General features: G+C 34.6%; 1 protein-coding gene across 1 annotated transcript; it reads right to left on the bottom strand.

Annotated features, from left to right (window-relative positions):
- Nucleotides 1–1,564: 1,564 nt before the first annotated feature.
- Nucleotides 1,565–12,409, bottom strand: LOC120776343. The gene is made up of 3 exons (XM_040106895.1): nt 12,202–12,409; nt 8,891–9,080; nt 1,565–1,718 (listed from the first exon to the last, which is right to left on the bottom strand). Exons 1-3 carry the CDS (start codon nt 12,407–12,409, stop codon nt 1,565–1,567), a joined length of 552 nt encoding a protein of 183 aa, XP_039962829.1.
- Between the last annotated feature and the right edge of the window lie 8,386 nt (nt 12,410–20,795).

Below are 20,795 nucleotides of genomic sequence, written 5' to 3'. Positions count from 1 at the left end.
TTTGCTTTTTCTAAAGCTTATATTTCCATAAATATCCTGTGAAATCGGGAAGGTCGTATCTTGAATAGTTTTTGGATGGTAGCGTTTTAAGAGCGACCGCTCGGCGGTGCAAACAAATATAAGTGAACCTTTGAACGCGTTTTTCTCGAAACGACATTTTTCAAAATTGCTGGGGTTATAACTCAACGAGAAACCGAGTGACTTCAAATCAAAACTGAGTATTTTTGAATACATTTACTCTACAATGGCCTAAGATCTTTTTGATTGGTTGAATATTATCAATTTGGCATTAAAAAACGGCCATTTTTTACCTAAAAAACAATTTTTTGGTTTCAGCTACTCATTCGGCCGGAATCACGCCAGCAGTTGGGGCACTTTGTTTTTTGGCTCCTCCGAAGACAGCCCATAACTCCGTTATTTTTCAACATTTTTGTATAAAAAAAAATATTAAAATATAGCTGAAAATATACCTTATCACGATCAAAGAAATTCGAAATATTCAATCGCGTGCTTTCTCTTGAAAAAATTCACGAAATCGCCTAATTTTTCACGCGTCACACTGGTATAGCCCCTTAAACTGTCAGCTGTAGATTGTTTTTTTAAGGTGGTCTAATCTTTACTATATAAATTGCAGCATATTTAAATCTTGCCTTAATTTTGAACACCCTGTAATTAATTCCAATATTGCATTCACTTTGGCACATCCTCTATTTACGCCAATCATTTAAGCGCACAAGGTTGATATAAGGAAATATCCTGGTTCAATTGAAAAGACAGAGGCTCACCTGATTAGATTTTGTGGGTTTTATTGAATACTGAACCACAGCCAGAGTGGTCATGGTCAAAAGCAGGAAGGAATAAATATTGACGGCGTATTCTGCCATACAACCGAAATAGTCTCAGATATATATTCGTTCAAGATTTCCTAGAGGGTAACAACATATAGACATGCACATATACGGTTATAAAAAATTTGTGTCTGTCGCTTGCATTTCGTTCTCTCAACGCTTCAGCGCTTCGTTGATTGCTGCAATTTTTCCTTCGATATATGCATACAAGCATAAGTATATACATATATAACTCTACAAGTACAACGCGCTTGTCATGACAATTGCGTTGGCATGAAAATTAAAAACTTTGGTAAACATGCCAAACAAATGCGCTGAATGCGAAAAGGTAATAAAAAGCAGAAAGGAAAAAGGCAAAAGGTAAAAGGAAGTAAAAAGAGCTAAAGAATGAAAGAGAAGCACAGGCGAGCTGTGTCTGCACACATGATGCCAAAATAACTGAAAGCTGTAATGTGTGTGTATGTGATGTACCGTTATGCGCTGACTTTCGTTTGGCAGTAAGTAATACAAAGAAATATATAAATATGTACAATGTTATGTGAGTATGAACTTGTTAGCTATTGTGTGCCACGGCCGTGGTTTGTGGCACAAACGTCGCACCAAAGCGCAGCCAACCTGCTTCCGACGTTGCGAGTGCTAGCTCGGCGCGCACTAGAACTCTGTGCTGTTTTGACATTACTTAGGTCTGTGCTTGGCCACTGGAACGTATTTGGCGCTTAACGTGGCTGTGGTGGCGGCAATGGTCCAACGCCTGGACATGGCAACCGCTTGGCCAGGTGCCGGCAGAGTGGCACATCGCGCACGGCATCGCCGATGAAGAGTGAGAGCAGGTACCATTGTTTCATGCCGGTTGATTGAACTCTGTAGTTTCTGCAAAAGGGTGAGAAGACAAGTAAAGAAAGAGCATTAAAAAAATTAAATACGCTAATATATAAATATATATGTATATAAAGAGCGAGAGAGAATGAGTGGGTGAATAACGTATTACAAAAGCAAGGCAATGAGCATAAAAGCAAATAAATGTTGAAACAAAAGGAAATTAAGCAGCACAACGCTGTTTAAGCGCACAAACGCAATAAAGTGGGCAAACATATTTATATAGAGCACAAAACAAAAAAAAAAAAATAAAACATTTAAATACAAAAACACAAAAGCTCTCTATTTAAATGGCAAACATTCACTCAGCAAACAAAATGGCATGGCAATGAAAATGTACAGCGCAGATTTTAAAAGCGCTAAAAAAATGGAGGAGATTAAAAAATAATAACTCCTGAGTAGCAGCTAAGGCCATAATAATAAAACAGTAGCAAAAACACAAAACACACCACGCGCATCATAGTTACATAAGTGACTGACGACAGCGAATGCAGTGCAGTTTTTGCTGTTAAAGGATGAAGGGTACAGAAAAATGCCAGTGACTCATAAAATGCCGCTGCACAATACAAAGGGAGTAGCTTGCACTACCTAACGGCACAAATGGAAAGCTGCTGGAGTGCCTTTGGCGTTTTAGCTACTTATGAGCATATTAAAAAATAAGACTTATTACTTACATACAAATTATCAAACCAAGTAGTGCTTTGCGTACAAGCGACTACAACAAAGACAATGGAATGCATGCTTTGTTTTTCGTTCTTGTTGAAATTTAGCTTTTGATAATTTTTATAAAGTAATTGAGTTTTATAGCAACTGAGACTTTATGAGAGCCTTTAAATTGCAATTATAAACTTTTATTAATATACACACGATCGGATCGAGCGATCAGCTTAAATGTAGTATTTCAACTTGGCCGCAATACACCTGTGCCAACGTTTTTCGAACCTCAAAACAGTTGTTAAAGTAATTTTTCGAAAGGTCCATAATTCCGGCCTCCTCTTAAGAATAGCTTCGCGCAAATGACGCTTGACGCTAAAATAGTACTTCTTGTTTACAGTTTGGCCGGTCGGAAGGGTTTGGAGTGCACTACACCTCGGTAAACAAACAAGTCTGTCAACTTAACCTTGATTTTTGACCGGCTTTCTTGTGTTTTTTCCGGCCTTGGCTCATCTTTGCCGCGGTATTCGGTCGATTGATTATATGTTTAAGGATTGTAAACCCATATTAAAGGCTTATCACCAGTAATAATACGTTTCATGACTTCGGTATAGTCGGAAAGCATTGTTCAGCAGACGTTTAACAGCGTCGCGGTTTTTTGAAAAAAATTAGTGACTTTGAAACCAATCCTGCTTTTACTTTTCTTAGGCCAAAATGGTCTTTCAAATGATTTCCACTGATTCTGCCGATATTCCAACAATGTCTATAAGATCGCTGACTGTTGATCATCGATTCTCAAGCACCAATTCCCTTATTTTATTGACGTGTTGATCATTAGTTGATGTTAGTAGTTTAGTGAATACTTTATACCAATCAAGAACACTTGCTCGCAACAAAAAATTATCACCGAAGGCACTTCATGTGCTTCACAAAGACTAGCGTAACTATGCACTAATGATTATTTTGATGTGACATTGGGCACAGATGTCACTGACAGTTATATCAACCTAGAAAAAACATATTACGAAGAAAAGGATTTCAAATTAAAACGAAATATATTACCGATTTTGGATACCTTTATGCCCACAGTTCATGAAACTATCCATGGTTTTGTAAGATTTCCTCTCGTTTAGTTTTAAATATGTATTTTCATTTTACATTACAAAAATGGGAAAACATCAAACAAAATAATCGAAATCTTGTGATATAAGTTTTGTTTTGAAACATATGGATTCAACGAAGTAAAGAAAAAGCCAAATGTCGAAAACATATGTATGTGTATCGTTATTGAAAGTTTTTTATGAGCTTTTCCTTTATAGTTTTCTAGTTAACGATTTCTTTTTAAGGATCAGCAGTCATCTGCCATAATGGCGCGATTCAATCAATCTCGATATCTTTCTTCCATCACTTTTAGATACTAGTGGAACAACTCCTCAGTTTCTAAACATAATTATCTAAATTATCCGAAAATATACGAAAGGATGATTCAATCTAACATGATGCTCATATTTGCTCTTAGAGCCTGAAACTATGTCAGCAAATGTTGGACATTTTTTTTACATTTGTTGGTAATTTATTGGTACGTAGAAAAATTTCGACTAACAAAACAAAATTTTTCCAATCTACACTTTCTGGAACAGTCATAACTTTGATAAAATCCGTAACTTTCATGAATTGCTTTATTTGCGGACCAACAAAGGGTCCTCCTTTAATCTTTTTGAAGTTCGGCAGTAATACACACAATTTCCTTCCACGTACAATGATTTGACAAAATGTTTTATCATGCCTAACTTGATCACGTATTAAAGCACAGAGTTCATTTCGAGGAGATAGCGTTTTATCCCTATGCAATAGCAGACTATTCCAATATCTGAGTATTTGGTGGAATCAATGTTTTTGAGTAGTCTAAACAAATTACTTTTGAAGCAAAAGCGAAATTTCCATTGAGTAAAACAGCACATTTTGTAAGTAAAATACGAAAATATTCCCCTAAATAATACACTAACTAGTTTAGAAAGAGAGTACTCTTGGGCATTTTTTCAGCTATTGTGTCAGATATGTAAACCTATACCAATTATATGAGTTTCAATTTAATATAGCGAAATAGTACTATTTGCTACCAGTGTTCAACAGATTGAAAAATAATATTATTTAATGAGCGACAAGGGTTTTCAATATTTTTCTTAAATTCCATTTAATTTTTTCGTTTCCTAAAGCAGAGGCACTGCCAGTACTGATGATTCACTGCACAAAAAGGTCAAACGGGTTACATTAGCACACAAATTATTTTGCCACAAAATGACCACAAAGTGGACTATAGAGATGCCATTTACAAAAAAATGTCACAAAACTTGAAAAGAATACGCTGCAAAGCAATGTATAATGTAATGGCGCAAACTCGCCACAAAAGTGTGCACAACTGTCGTAAATTTGCGCAAAGTAGCAACAATGCGCACACATACAACCAAACATATATGCAGCCAGCAACACATATCTATTTTTAATTTCGTACAACGAGCTTGGCAGCGCGGCAGCCTGGTGCGAGACTGGCGCTTTAATTTCGCTGGTCAAATGGAATTTATTTGCGCAAACTTTTACAATCACAAATTTGCTACAAAGAAATTATGCAAAAGACGAAGTGATGTGCATGTGTGTGGGTACATATTCCTTTATGTGTGTGTTTGCGTAGTGAACAGTTGCAATGCAAGACAAATTGCAAAAGTTGTCGAGAAGTTCAAGCAAATACCATTTGTGTGCGGCCAAGTGCTTGGTAAATTTATGCGCAACGACAGGAAGTGTTTAACAACCCTGGTTTTGTGTAGTTCTACAAAAAACTAAAAAATATTTTAATACAAAATAATTTCCTTTTATACAATTGTTACTATTTTTGCATTTTTCGCATTTGCTATTTAAATTTTTTTGTCAAATTAATTTTTCGCGCACACAGTCGTCCATTTGCCGCTCCTCCCTACCTTACTGTGCGCGTGACTAAGAGAACTGCGATGTCGGTCCGTTATTGTTTGGTTATTTTATTATGCCATTCGTTTGTTTATCGACTGGGAAAATCGCGCTTGAAAACTTACTAATTTATTCCGTACACAGAAACACACGCACATACAGCAATAACACATACACAACCACAAAAACCAACGCAGTTACGCACTACACCACCGCCGAACGTGTTGACAAAGGTCAGTGGCGTTTGCTATTATTGTCCACAATGCTAGCATACTTTTAGGGTAACAAGGCAACAATACGCAATGGTGTTTACTACAAGTAGCGCATTGCAGCGGCGACATGGCGTATGAGTGACGCACATTCGGTAAACATTGCGTCTGCGAAATTTTACGAGCGCTGGCGTCATTAGTGCAACAGACAGCGTTTGAGAAAGTAAAAAATAAAAAAAAAGTTAAAAGGATATTTGAGTTTCAAAAAAAGAAAAAAAAAAACAAGAGTTAATACAAATAATAAAAACAAGCACCTACAACGCAAGATTTTTGCACTTAATTTCTACGTAGAATTTATTTTTGTGTTTTTTTACCTTTTTCTTCTTTTTTTCCTTTCACTGCAACAACTTGCAACATTATGAAAAGTCATTTAGCTTTTCTGCGCAGATTTTATTAGCGAATTTTCAATGACTTCAACTTGCCATTTTTAGCATTATTTGCCCTTTCACTTGCAAATGAATTGAATGTGTTGTAATGAATAACAGTAAAAGTTGATTTTAGCAGTGCAAAGTACTTTTACAAAAGTCAATTACCGGAAAGTTGAGATTACGCGTTGTCTTAGAGTTGCCAAGTTTAAGGAGAAAAGCAAAATGAACTGAAGTTAGAATAGAATTTAAGGAAAATTATTATTTTGGTGGAGGTTTTGTACTTCTTAGAGCAAAGTAAAAGCCTAACTTTACAACTGATGAAGGACTTGTTATTATTTTTGCAATTACTGAAGGCTATTAAGATATATTATTATAATCGATACTAAATTATCCAAATAGTAGTTTTCGAGAAACTGGGTTTCGTAAAAAAATAAAAAATGCTTATTGAGTAACCTTGAAATGCTATTTATGTAGCGTATATTGGTATATACACATGTATAGCGCTAAGAGACTTTTTCACCAGCCGAGCATATATCGAAAGCATTGATTCTGAGCCCTAGTAGGAAATACTTTAACCTGCAATTATATTCAAACATACTGTGGGCATGTTAAAGACTTTCCGCGGGTGAAGCTCGGATCTGTCAGTATACAAAACTGCGTACTCAGCAAAATACATATAAGCATAAGGATTCCGTTTTAAATATACGTGGGGCACACAAGGTATTGGAAAAGTTTGCAGCCACTATCACGTAGCTCTGTCTAAAATTTTATATATTATTTTTTTCCTGCCACTGTGGCAACCCTAAACTTCTTATATTGAACGCCTCTAATTCCTGCCATTCAAGTATTTTGCTGCTGTGGCAGCCACTTCAATTTGGCGCATGAGAATTCCGCCCATTTAGAGTTCAATCAAGTTTGCGCAAATTGAAATAACCGATTTCGGTTAGTGACGCAATGACATGCACTTTGCCAATTTATAACATTTTTCATTTGCGTCTTATTCTTATTCCTGCAATGAGCGTGTATTTTTTTCTGTTCCTGCACTCGCTGTTTGACTAAAAAGCTTGGGTTGTTGTTGCTGTTGACGTCGTCAGCATTGCTAGAAAAGGTAACAAAAACGATTACGTTTTGCGAACAAGACATTAAATTATGCACAGATGAGTTAGCAATTCGCAAATAAAAACTTGATTTCGTGTCTGATTGGATTGGAAGACACGCATTCGCCTCAGATGGCGCTGCACTAACAGAGTCATTTAGACAAAATGACAAGTGCAGAAAACTTAATTTGGCAAAGCAAGGAGCTCGTACGGAAAAGTGGCAAAGAGCTCGGAAAATATAAAAAAAAAAAACAAAAAAGTTAGAAAGAATGTTTGAAGAGCGGTAAGTTACTAAAGCGAAGCACTTAATAAATGCAATAAAAATTACATAACTATGTATGTAAGAGTAAAGAAAAGAGTGTGTAAGGAAAACAATTAAGCTATACGATTTTCGGATAGAAATTTCTTACGAAATTTTCGGGTCAAAAAAAATATTTTCATTCAATTAATAGCGTTTAATATTTTTTTTTTATACACGAGATGAAAAATTGAGACTATTTTGAAGGCAAAAATATTAATGTAAACGAATGATTAAATTTTTTTCGAAAATTCACGTTATTTCTTGAATAAACCTAAAACATTTACTATCATTTTCTTCAGATCTCAAAAATTTGTTTTACAAATATTTTTTTTTTATATAAAGTGACTCACAGATCAGTGAAATTATATTTTATTTTTGTTGATTCCTTGCTCTTAAGGTGTCACTAAGGAATTCAAAGTCAAATTTAATTCTCTCTTATTCATTCACTAACGATAGTCTTTAAGCGAAATTTCGCTTTAGCAGAGATATGCTGAGGACTATTGTGTAGATGCAAAGGCGTTCTCTAAAAGTGAAGAACTACAGACAATTGAGAAAAAATTCGTTCCCAAGAATGTTGGGTCTACTTAATCAGAAAGGTTCCATTAGACCCATCTTCCATATGCTGATTCACAAAAAACAATTAATTTACAGGGTCCGGCACTCGAAGTGTAACCAACTTCAGAACATTTCGGTCGCAAAGCATGGACGTTTCAACAAGACACAGCACCGTCTCACAAAGCGCGAGTGAACCATGAATGGCTGAAAAACAACGTTCCGAACTTCATTACGACCACACAATGGCTCTCGAATTCCCCAGATGTGAATCCAATGGATTATTCTCTCTTGGCCATTTTGGAGAGCAAGGTCCGAAGTAAAAAATACACCAGTCTCGAGATGCTAAAGAAAGCCAATGTCTGTGATTGGGCCAAAATACCGGCAAGTCACATTCGGGCAGCTTGCGATTCGTTTTTTGACCGTCTTAAAGCCATAGTTAGAGCAAAAGATGGTCATATCGAGCAAAAGTGAATAGGTCCTGAATTTATAATTATTTTCACACATTTTGTACTTTGAAATAAATAAAAATAATTTTCCAAACCGAGTTCAAGGCTTTTTTAATTAGTTACACTTCGAGTGCCCTGTATTATAATGATCAAATGTTGTGGTTTATCAATGATATTAGCCAATAGTTCGCAAAGATACACGACCGTTAAGTTATAGATTTTCCTTGAACCATTTGATTTCGACTTTTTCAAAAAAATAGGATGAATTCTTATAATATTGTGGTCCTAAAATGTATTCGAACCGAAGCAATGCTGAACAGGTTAAAATAGCCTAAACGTCACTATCTTAAATACCTAATTTGAATTCTTCAATATGCAGAGAGTAATGCCTCCGGAAGAATAATGTTATCATATAATCATTTCACTGATAAAATTTACAAAAACCTTCAATGAACTCACCAAAGCCACTCATTCACATACCTACTCAATACTCACGCAAACAGTAACTTGGCACATACCTCAAAATCTCATTCCATGCTGGATGCTGTTGCGCACCGAAACGACCTGGCCGTGAAGCATGCAGCCGGCAAGGTTCCTCCAATATGCAAGCGCGTGGTCCAAACTCACGTAAGATCTCTTTTTGTGCCAATTCAGCATCGTAAGCGGCCGATGTAGTGGCATCACGTTTGCTGCGCGCACGATAGGTATCTGGAGGAAAGAAAGAGATGAAAATAAATAAAGCAAATAAAATTGTTAAATGTTGGAGAAGAAATTATTTAAGTGAGAAATGTGTAACGGTTGAAGTTGGTAGCCTTGGTTGGTGATAATGCTTTTTTATTACAGAAATTCCAAAACTAATGTTATTATAAAAACTTGCTAATGTATAATATTTGTTGAATTCGCAATCATTTTAAATAAATTGTTCATCATTAGTGATGTCCTAAAATACTTTTTAAGATTTTATTAAGAAATTCTGATATGTTAATAAATATTTGAACATGAATATGAGCGTATATAATTTTTTTCACTCTAATCCTTATTTTCATTAACAGTTCGCGGTATTTTCAGTTTAACACTGAGTGTTTTAAGCCCGGAAAGAATGATCAAAATGAAGTCATTATAGCAAAACTTACTTATTTGACGCTTCGGGGAAACCGTTTTGAGTTAATTGAAGACAACAAAACAAATTCGACCGCGAGAGCTGAGTTCGACTGACATAAACAGCTGCTGTAGATACGCTGGTTGACAGATCGCACTAATTTTTGGCATCATAATCAAGAACAGTTATACAAACCTAGAAAAAGAATGTACCTGTCTTCCATATAATGAAGAATTCTCGATGCTTTCTGTACAGGGTGTATCTTTATGAAATTTGGCATAGATTATTGTGCAAGGCAGTGCTACAATCTCTGAATATACCATATTGTGCAGATTGCGTGTATAGCCGTTATAAAAACTGAACGATCAATATGCAGAAAACATTTTTTTACCCTTTAGGGATATAAAAAATGCACTTGGGTGGGGTGTTATTGCTCGATGCAATCAAAGTTAATGTTTTTCTTGTTTTACATACATACATATATCCAAAACTACAACAAGTCATGTATACACACAAGTATTTGGTCATAACTATTACAATGGCTAATCAAACTACGACCAAAGCCTCAAGCCAAAGCTTCAACCCAAACCTCCAAATAGTCATCACCAACAAAAACAACCTTTAAACTAACTAATTTTATATTCAACCATTCGACTGCCCCTAACTAATGTCAACCAATACGCTTGCGAGCAATGCGGTCTAAACTCGTAAAACCAGCGCAAACTTCGTCATGGTCAGCGCGCATACGAAATCAGTTCGCACTTCACTTGTAAAATGTTTAATCAAACCACATACTTGCGGCTGACTTTAGTATTAGGCCAGTCATGCACTGCAGCGCACTTGCCTTGACCTCATTCGAAACTACTAAGCATTTTACTCAACAACTCAGTCAATGTACGCATGCGCAATACCGCCTACTACAACAACAGCAACGACAGCTGATCATAAGTGAGCAATTATATAGTATGTAACTATTGTAATTGCACAAACAAGCGCCGTCGACATGTTGGTGACATTATGTTGTTTGTTTGTATAAGAGATATGTATATACGGCAATTACTTAATTTTTAAGTCAGAAATGTGCGTTACCTCCCTTCGAAAATAATTAATATTAGCGGAACTGGTTTATTTTGAAATATGGGAATATTAAGTTTCCAAATTTTCTTGAAATCTTAACGCATTTGCTATAAATTGAAGTAGAAATCCAACAAGCGTGGGGATGCTCTGAGGTTCACAGCAGATTTCCTTGATGAAAGTCAACTTTAGTTTTGCAAAAATCAGAAGTGAAACTTCCAAACAAGAAACAAACACATTTTAAGATTTCAATACTTCTCTAAAAACTATTTCAAGAAAAAAGTTAGTAGCCTTAAGTTAAGACATTTTTCAATACTACTTTGGAAGCATCTCCCCAAATATACCATATAGTGACTAAATTTTTGTGGTATTCAAATCACGACCAAACTTATCTTATTATTTATAAATCAAGTACTCAGCTATGTACTACATATATTATTTCGATTGTAGGAAAATGGAAAAGTGTGTAACCATTGTAGATTCGATTCTAGTGTCAAGAAGCCTTTATATGTTGTACGTAACACTTTTTCTTCGATGGCGTTCTATCGACCCTGAAAATTGGTTTAATGAACTTCAACGTGGTCGCATCTCAGTCTTTGAAGACGCTCACAGGGGAGGATAAACTGACAAAAACCAATGATTTCAATATCCGATTAAAAATACGAGATCATAAATGAAAACAGTAGGTATCTTAACTGTCTTCTGTGTATTATTCTGTGTGAAATATTGAGCATGTGAAAGATGTCGATGCAAATATGAGGATCAAGTGAAGCGCAACTCACCTCACAGCATATTTTGAGGCTTTTTAAGCGCTCTATGAAAGAGGAATGGTATCCACCAGTGGCAAAATGTGGATGCATTAGTAGTCTAACCTCACGGGCCAAATGCAGAAAACCATAGCTATTTTTATCTTCACCCCTAACAAAAGTCCGGCTCACACATCCTTCATCGATGATCAAATGAGAGAGCGAGCTGCTCAGTTATTCACCACAATGGGAAATATGGAATGTATTGAACTAAGAGGAGACTATAGTGAGAAAAAATTGGAATATTTCCAAAATTTTCGTTTTATTTTCTTATATATTGTAACTACTTAGCTGACCACAGTCTTCCATAGTATACCTCGATTAAGGAACTAATCAGATCATAAATAAAAATTTTAGTTATAATTTGACGCTAGCACCGCCTAGTGAAATTTTATCGAGTCAGGACATGTCTTCTAGCACCCTGTTGAAGAAATCTTATCACAATTTGATGAACTAACAAAAATTATTATTTAAATTGTTAATTTTATTATGCTAACAAGCTTTTAAGAACTCATTTGAGTATTTTGAAATTTGAAATAAATAAAATAAAAAAAACAAATTTTATTAAACTAAAAAATTTAAAAACAAAATTAAATTTTTTTAAAATACTTTAAAATTTTTCATAACTAAATATCAATAATAACGCCTTCGACTTTTTTTTTGCTCTAATCTGAGATCACTTTCACACTAACTATAATCATAATCATAACTCAACCCAACAATTATTAACAACAAATATTACACACTACTTTGGCTGAGTTGAAATTCCACTTAAATGCAACTTGCATGCTTTATTTTCTGCACAACCATTACATGGTTGCATAATAACATCACAATAGCAACGACTTACTTGGATTCAACGAGTATGCCAGCTTTTTGGCGAATTGCGATAAGCGTACGGACAAAACGATAACCGGAAAGCCCACTAACTGCACGGGCAGCTGGAAAAGTGGGTCAGGATTTTGTGCCACAGCATCTTCCACGAATTCCAACAATAACACAAACAGCACATACAACGTTGGTATGAGCGATAGTGAAATGATTTGGCTTAACTTCATGTTTGCGCTTATTTTATTTAGTTATTTTCTTTTAATAATTTTTAATTTCTTCTTTAGACACCAAAGCACTTCCGCAATTGCAGCGAAAAAATCGTAATTAAAGCGAACCGCCAAGCGACAATGGGTTTATATACCGCGGACACACTAGGTGAAATGCGACAAGACAAATATATGCCTCACTTCCGCGTCACTTTATTTTTATATCTTTTAGGTGTTGTTGTAAATTTACAACAGCGCCAGAAAATTCCAAAAGCGCAACAACAAAAATATATTTTCAGCTAATTTGCAATTAATAAAGCTTTGTGGAGCTGCTTGTGCCGTGTGGAGCCACGAACGAGACGCGACTTGTCTTGTACTAGCCAACTGACTGACTGACTTTGGCGCGAGTAGGCTAAGCGCACACCGGCTGGCTTGAAAGACACAGCAATGCAAGCCAAAGCAGCGACAAAAAGTGGCACAAGCCAAAACGAAAGAGTTAAGCGAGAAACCCCGAAAATATTTTTGAGTGAAGTGTTGAAGACAAAGGAAAAAAAAAACCTAGAAGTGGTGCGGCAAGAGAAGGTGCGGCAAAGTGTAACACGAAAAAAAGCATTGTGTAAGCAGTTAAAAATATTACAACAGCAACAAGTGCAGTAGTTTTGGTAAATAGTTGGACAAAAGCGTCAAAAAGCTGTCGGTTGTCTATCCTAAGCGATGGGCTGTCGTAAGAAAACATGTTTGGCTTCGCAAAGCAAAGAAGGCTGATGATGACGCGAAGTCGGGATTCCCAAAAAAATTAAAAAATAAAAACTAAAACAGAAGAACGCTTAACAATGCAGCGCCAAACCGCAGCGAAGTGTGTAAGTGGCTCCAGCTACCAAAGTTGGCAAGCCAATTGACTTACATTGTTTGCAAATCGACATATATTTTATACCATCAAAATTGTATATCAAAATTTTTGTTGTAATTTTTCCAATTCTTTCGGCACTGCAAACGCGTCTTGGCACTCTTAGTCCAAAACCAAAACCGCAAAGAAAGACTGCAAAGGCAGTCCAAAGTAGCGAAGCAAAGACACACATCGCGGAAGCTTGCACCGCGAAATCCAAGCAAACTCAAAGCAAAAACAAAGTGTGAGCAGCTGACTTATACGAATAATTAAAAAATAAAAAATAAAACAACAGTTAGTAGCAAAAAACAAAAACAACAAGTGCCACGCTCATCAACGAACTCATTTGGTTGGTCAAGCCACGCCGTAGATCGAAGAAGCGCCAAAGCACGCAGGCCGGCCAGCTAGCTGTCTAGCGGTCTGACGTCCAACAAGTGAAAGTGTTTTTGGCGCTTACGGCTCGCCTTCGGGCTATTTACACACGTATTATTGCCGCATATTTGTTAGTAGGTTGCTTAGTTCGTTTGTTTTGCTTGCCTTTACGGCCTCAGCTCATGGCATTATTATCACTGATACGCTTTGTGCTCGTTTCTTGCGCCCAGACCTACCTTAAAGTAAAGCCGCCGCGGGCTGTTATTGATATTCAAATGCGTGATTTGCAAATCGTTAGAGGTGAAGCGTGAGCACAGCCAATATGTGTAGTTCAATAAAACTGCTTGCATGTTTATGCACAGGGTAGTTCGCAAGCAAACAAGTTTTTTTTTGATACTAAGCAAGAGATGTTTGCAAAGAGTATTAGAGATAAATTTATTTGAAATATTTACTATAAAAGAGCAAATAAGATATTTACTATATATGCTATAAAATAATACTTAAGTGTGCTTTTGACAGCCGAAATTTTCGCAATTTTTTTCTCATATAATAAATGAGTTAATTTATTACAACTTTTGTGTATATGAAAGAGCAATATTTAAGTAATATCTTGTTAATCCTTAATGAAAATATTATATTTTTGTGAATTTTTTATAAAATTTTAATGGAAATTTAGTCAATGGCAACTGTTTCTCGGAAGCATCGTCCAAAAACGTCTCCTCGTGGTGGTTAGCATAACAGACGAAGAAATTAACTAAAATCTAAAAATCAAATTTCATCGGTGAAAAGGAACAGAACAGGTCATAATTAATCGAAGAATTGGAAAAAAATTAATTTTTGGAAAATTTGCGAACAAAACAGTATGATTTTAAGTCTAATTATGACAAATTGTCTTAGAAAAATTATTAAAAAAAAAACAAATGCTTCCATGAATCTCGAGGTCATCCTATTTAGAAGAACTGTGAAAATTTCAATGCTATCGCTATACTATGTAGTTTCTGAGAAATCGTAACCACCGACTTTAAAAACGATATTTCGAAAAAACACAATCAAATGTTGAAGTAGCAGACTGGTCTAGCCTAGGCAATCGCAACAAAAGTGCAGTAGATAGAATCTTTTAGAGAGCAATAGGCCGCTGTTTGGTCAATATCCAGAAAATAAATATTTTCTTTGCCCTTTTATGTTCAACGATATATGCCTGTGATGCGTGCAACCGAAATCCGCTTTCTACAAGGTTCTACCTCCGATACTTTTATTGCGCTTGCCTTGAAACTTTGTGAAAAAGTTCTAGACATATCATAGCACAGTAAAAATAAAAATAAAAAATTTTGAAATTTTAAAACGCTCGTAACTCCTTAAGTAACTGTAAGATAGGCAAGTACAATACACTAAGTAATTCTCTCTCAATAAAATCAAATGTTAAAGCAGAATCCTGCTGAAAAATCTAGTGCTATTCGGAAGATAGTATCATTTAACGGCTTCACAGCGAAACATCAGTAATAATGTGCAATAGAGGCTCCACAAAACGTATATCCAAGTATACATACATAAAAGCTCACGTAATTTATGCTATTAACAGTTATTTTTTTTCTGCTTATTATTAATAACTACTTTCTAAAGTTAAATAGTCACATAGAAAAGCAACAAACCATAAAACAATTATAATTTTTGGAAACACAAATGGACGTGCGCAGAGCGTCACACAATATTTGCAGCTAGCTTATCGAATAAGCGATCGATCAACTATTTAATTATAAATAATTATTACCGAATATTTTTTTTTATATACTAGAAAGGGTTTAGGAAAGGTGTACGAAGTTCGCATCAACTTGTGCCATTGCGTATGAGTAATGCCAAATTATTTTGCATTAACTTTAATAAAGCAAAAGTGAAAATGCTTTCTTATTTAAGTTTTTTTTCTGGTTATTTAATTTTATTATTATTTTTAATTTTATTATTATTTTTGCATAATTTTCCTAAACTAAGCACACTTTATGCGAACAAATTAACACACTTATACGGTACGAATATGCTGCCAAAACGCAAACTCGCCAGTTCAACTGACAGCTGTGAGTTTTTTCGCTTTTCTAGTTTTTGCATGCGCTACTGCAAACATTGAAATTATATAAGCTGGATTCATATACATATACATATTTACAACATATACATGTATACAATAAACATTTGCTTGTAGATATGCAAATTATAGTAAGTGTTATGACCACCTTAACTCAATAAGGCAGAGCACTTAGTATGTTTGTGAATGTATGTATAGTGATATGTTATAACACCAACAGCAATTGCGTACTTATAGATGCCAGGTTTCAATCGTTTGGCCTTTTCCGTGAGCAGACATTAAACTATGCAGTTAAGGAGGGTAAGTACATTGAGTAATACGAGCCAAAATCAAGCAACAATAACAAGTCGTTTTAAAATTTTTTGCAAAATCAAAACACAGGTGATAGGTGTCGGTTTTTGGGGCTGCCAATACCAAAGAAATTAAATTTTCTTTTTTATTATTTTTTTAAGCTTAAAAAAGTTATAGTGAGTTATAAATATAAATATAAATATAAATATAAATATAAATATAAATATAAATATAAATATAAATATAAATATAAATATAAATATAAATATAAATATAAATATAAATATAAATATAAATATATTCCCACCGGCATTATTTTTGGAGATATACATATGAACTGATGATTTCACCGGCCACAAATCACGCCAAACCGTTGTTTTTTCCTGATGAAATGACAACTTTTGAATCACTTTAGGTTGATCTTCGTCCCAAATCAGAATTTTGATTGTTTACATACTCATTGAACCAGAAATGGGCTTCATGGCTGAACAAAACTTAACTTGAAATCTTCTTGGAACTTTTCAAGATCCCATAGAGCAAAATAATGTCGCATGGGAAGGTCAAGCGGTTTTAGTTCTTCAACAAGCTGTAATTTATACACTTACGACGTAAAATGCGCCAAGTCCTTCCATACATCATTCCGAGTTGGTGCGAACGTCGCCGAATCGACTCTCCACGGTCTTCGTGCACACTCTTAGCTACGACTGCTTTATTTTCTTCACTACATGCGAGACGTGGTCAAATAATGAATGCTGGGTGTCAAGATGGGTGTTGCGAATAGGACGTAGAAGGCCGATTATGTTGACTATAACTTGAGCGAAGCGCGCTTTTGAATATTCTGTTTTTAAATGATTCTTTAATTTTAATGATTTTTCGCCTATTTGGCCGTTTTCGATCATTTTGAAAAATTTTCTTTAACATTTAATTATTTTTTTTATTACATTAACAAGAAAAAATACGTAAACAAGAATTATATACTACAAAATATTGTAATAATGGCTAGTTGGCAACCCTAACTGGCAGTAAAAGCACATCACCAGATTCAGAAGTTTTTGGGTCGTCCCTAAAGCTTGGGAATTACTCCCGTTGAAATACAATTTATATATAAAAACCGAAACATATAATAAAGAGTTGGCAACTCTGCTAAACCGCAACAATCAGACCTCACAATTGCCTACACCTAGGTATGCATAAACCGGCATTGTTGTTCACGCTGCACTCGGTTATTATGTTATTTACAGAGTGTCAAACTCACTATGCACTCTCGCACTCTCATCTATCTCTGCTTTGCTTTATCTGTTAACAGTATTTTTCACTGATGTAGTTTCTATTGAACAGACACACTTCTATGTACTCTACCGTCATGATCACCTTTGGTAGCGCGCAGTTAAGCGTCATAATCAGATTTTTGTTTTGAGATTTATGTAAGTATGTATAGAGTATAAACAATTGTACTTACTATTCGTGTGTAGTGTTTTAAATTGCACATATTCACTTAAATATTTTTGGTAACATTTAGCAATAACAATTTATGACGCGTCGTTTTTGGAATGTTAATTTAATTAACCAAAACAACAAGTGCACGAAAGGTGAGGACCACCCACTGAATAGCGCTAAAACTACAATTGCTATGTCTAAATAATCGATAAAATAATGGTTTTGTTTTGATACCAGTATGGAATACTAAATCTATAAATAATTTACGAGTAAAGGAATTCGCTTTCCGTATTTTATTTCTCAAAGCTGCCCTCCACAATGACGTCTACGAGTTCAGTCGAATTATTCCGGGGTTTAATTGATTGTATTTTGGGGTATCAAACAAGTCAACTTATATTATTATCGATTTTCAGTCCTGTAAACCAAAATTTCATCATGTAAGTATCGAGCTGACATTTTCCTCTCATGACTCAAAATATGTACATGCATATGTAGTTTGAAAACTACTGGAGATTATTTAGCGATTAACTGAGTAATTCTGATAAGTGTTTAACGATTATGACAAGCGAAAAAGTTGAAATAACAGCCAAAAATGTATGTATTGATACCACTAAAATTAAAAATTTTTACAATTTGAAGGAAAGAACACAATGGCGATTGAAACGCGTACCATAATTATGTTTTTTCGTTATCTGGCATCCATATTCGTTTGTGCTTGTATTCATATCCATGTGCTCTATATTTTATGAGTTTATATACCAAACTACTATTAACATTATCTGTTATGATTTCTATTATGAGATAATTAAATTCTTTAAACTCGTACATATCACTCATTTTTTATAAACGTGTGGCAACTACAAATGTGCTAAAAGTCAACAAAATTAATTGCTGTAACCTAAAAATATTTAAAAGCATCACACTCTGCACATTAGCATTGAGTGAAACATTTGTACAGATTCCCTGACCACCTAACAGCACACGTAATAACCGAGCACTATTATAACATAAACAGAGAGTTTGTTACACTAAATGTGATAACAGGTGTATAACAGTAAAATATTTTTTGAAACTAATATACACAACAGCATAACTTAACACAAAATTTAACAGCATTAGTTCCTAGCTGCAGAAAATTTCAAACCGATCATGTTAAATATTTAACAGAGGTTGTAAAACCGGGTTTATTTTACAATTTGTCAAGCAAGACTGAACCGATTTTTATTTGAGGAATTTCTTTCGTCTGATGAAGAACGGAATTATTCACATAATAAAATAGTCCTTTGGTAAGCAAAGATATTCTCTTTTAATTTATTTTTGCGTTTACAGTGATTACGTTGTTGATTTGTATTAATTTGAAGTTGTCACAAGCTCATAAAAATTTGTCAAAATTAGTAGCCAAGTAGTCAACTCGCCACTAAAGTATAGTCAAAATTGAAAAATATAAAAGTATTTTGTATTTATCATTAGATCTTGGCCTTAATCCGAATATGTTTATATACAATAGCAATTATAAAGATAAGTACATTAGACGCCATGTTCCTAACATACTCTTGCTTACAATGTGCTGCGATATATTTTATACCTATTTTTCTAAAAATATTCCGATATAGAAAATAAATATAATAATAAATTTATATGCGACCAAAAACTGTTTTTCCATTGTTTACAACAAAATTCTCTTAAAACTCTAGTCACTTATCCTTAATACATTCATTCTTGTATATTTCAACTACTTGAAATATTAACTAATACAACCTGAGAAGTATACTGAAGCATAACTGAGAAATTCGTTTGTACTCTTAAAAATTTGTATTAAAGACTATAATATTTTATAAAATAGTGAACCTAACAAATGAAAGAGAGCGGAAAATCAGTTCGCACTTACAGTACCTTTGGTCTAGCCTTAAAATCGATGTTCGGTAAGATCACAGGCAACCTCTCCAAACTCACTTAAACAATAGATATCCATACAGAGATGAGGAAAATATATGTATAACTTTTATTAAGGTGTATAGTTCCAGCTGTAACATACTCTTTAAATTAATATTTGATTTGATATCTCGAAGCTTCAAAATTCACCTGGTTGTATGCTTTAAATAACCTCATACAAATAACATATTGTATAAGCCTACTTTTGATTCATTACCTCTCTGCTCGCGATGTCTTGAGAGCTCTGGCTAATGCAACTCAAGACAACCATAGAGTTATCCAATTAAATTCAGTGTGTAAATATCTGATGAGCTGAGCTGATTTTGACGTATCCGTTTTTTGCCCGTCGGTCTATATATAGTTTGTGATTCCGCTCTGAAATTTGCACATGTTTTTTCTCCGGTACTGCCAATATCGTTCGGCTGCCATACGAACTGAACGGTCAAAAGCGGTTTATTGTCCAAGACAAAGCAAAAATATCTGAATAAATTTTCCAGATCATTTCCCTAGCGCACATACTACATATATTTAGCTGCCATACAAATTGCACGATCAAAATCGAGTTCTTGTTTGTTTTGTTTTATTTGCCAAGATATATTTAGGAAGCTTAGCACAAAATATTTCCTTAGAAAATTCTAAAATATCAAATTCCTTACTTGTGCGCAGTATTCCTGCTTCGGTGCTACCGAAGTTAAGGTTTTTTCTTGTTTTTTCATTCCATTACGCCAGCCTATTGATTTATGCCAGTTTATTTGAGTTATGCCAGTTATTCGTTCGGTTGCCATTATATTGCTCATTTCAGCTAACTGAGCTTGCGTTATGCTTCTCTCTAAGCAATTTTCTTTTAATCACTCATTTTGTCGTGCATGCCTGTGCGAATGTATGGCATATCCATATTTTCATAATTTCTTTAAGTTATTTACTACGCTCTTTATCCATTTCTTCGTTGCAATTTATTCGCATTAACTCGCTTATAAAAAGCGGCTTAACTCTAAACGGACTGCGGACCATAACAACCGAGGCTAATATAACAATTATGAATATGAGCCTAGCGGTAAATAACAGCGCGTGCTTTATATACTTGCTTATGTAAATGTATGGAAAACTTGTATGAAATAAGTTAATAAATTGTTAGATATAATACACTCGTATGGAACTATGCATATACAAGTAGTAGTATTCGTGTAAATGTTTGATCTAGTGAAGTTAGCATTGGTTTTTAATGATTCAATTACATTTAGTTTCTTCCTATTTACTCTTAATATTGTTATTCTTACGAAGCTCAAAAGCATTTATTTGTACAAAAAGTCTGCAGTCGACTATAACTGGGAAATCCGTCATAATTATTTTATTTGCTCGATTGGCGGCTCGAGTCTAAAAATGGCCTATAATCTATGTAGATCTAAATTCAT

This window comes from Bactrocera tryoni, chromosome 5 (genome assembly GCF_016617805.1).
Source record: "Bactrocera tryoni isolate S06 chromosome 5, CSIRO_BtryS06_freeze2, whole genome shotgun sequence".
Classification (NCBI taxonomy): Eukaryota; Metazoa; Arthropoda; class Insecta; order Diptera; family Tephritidae; genus Bactrocera; species Bactrocera tryoni.
This window is presented reverse-complemented; position numbering and strand designations above follow the sequence as displayed.

Coding starts and splice junctions, on each gene's coding strand:
- LOC120776343 (XM_040106895.1), bottom strand. CDS start 12,409: ATGAAGTTAAGCCAAATCATTTCACTATCGCTCATACCAACGTTGTAT. Junction 9,081..12,201: donor GGCATACTCGTTGAATCCAA/GTAAGTCGTTGC, acceptor TCTTTCCTCCAG/ATACCTATCGTGCGCGCAGC. Junction 1,719..8,890: donor GCATGGAATGAGATTTTGAG/GTATGTGCCAAG, acceptor ACCCTTTTGCAG/AAACTACAGAGTTCAATCAA.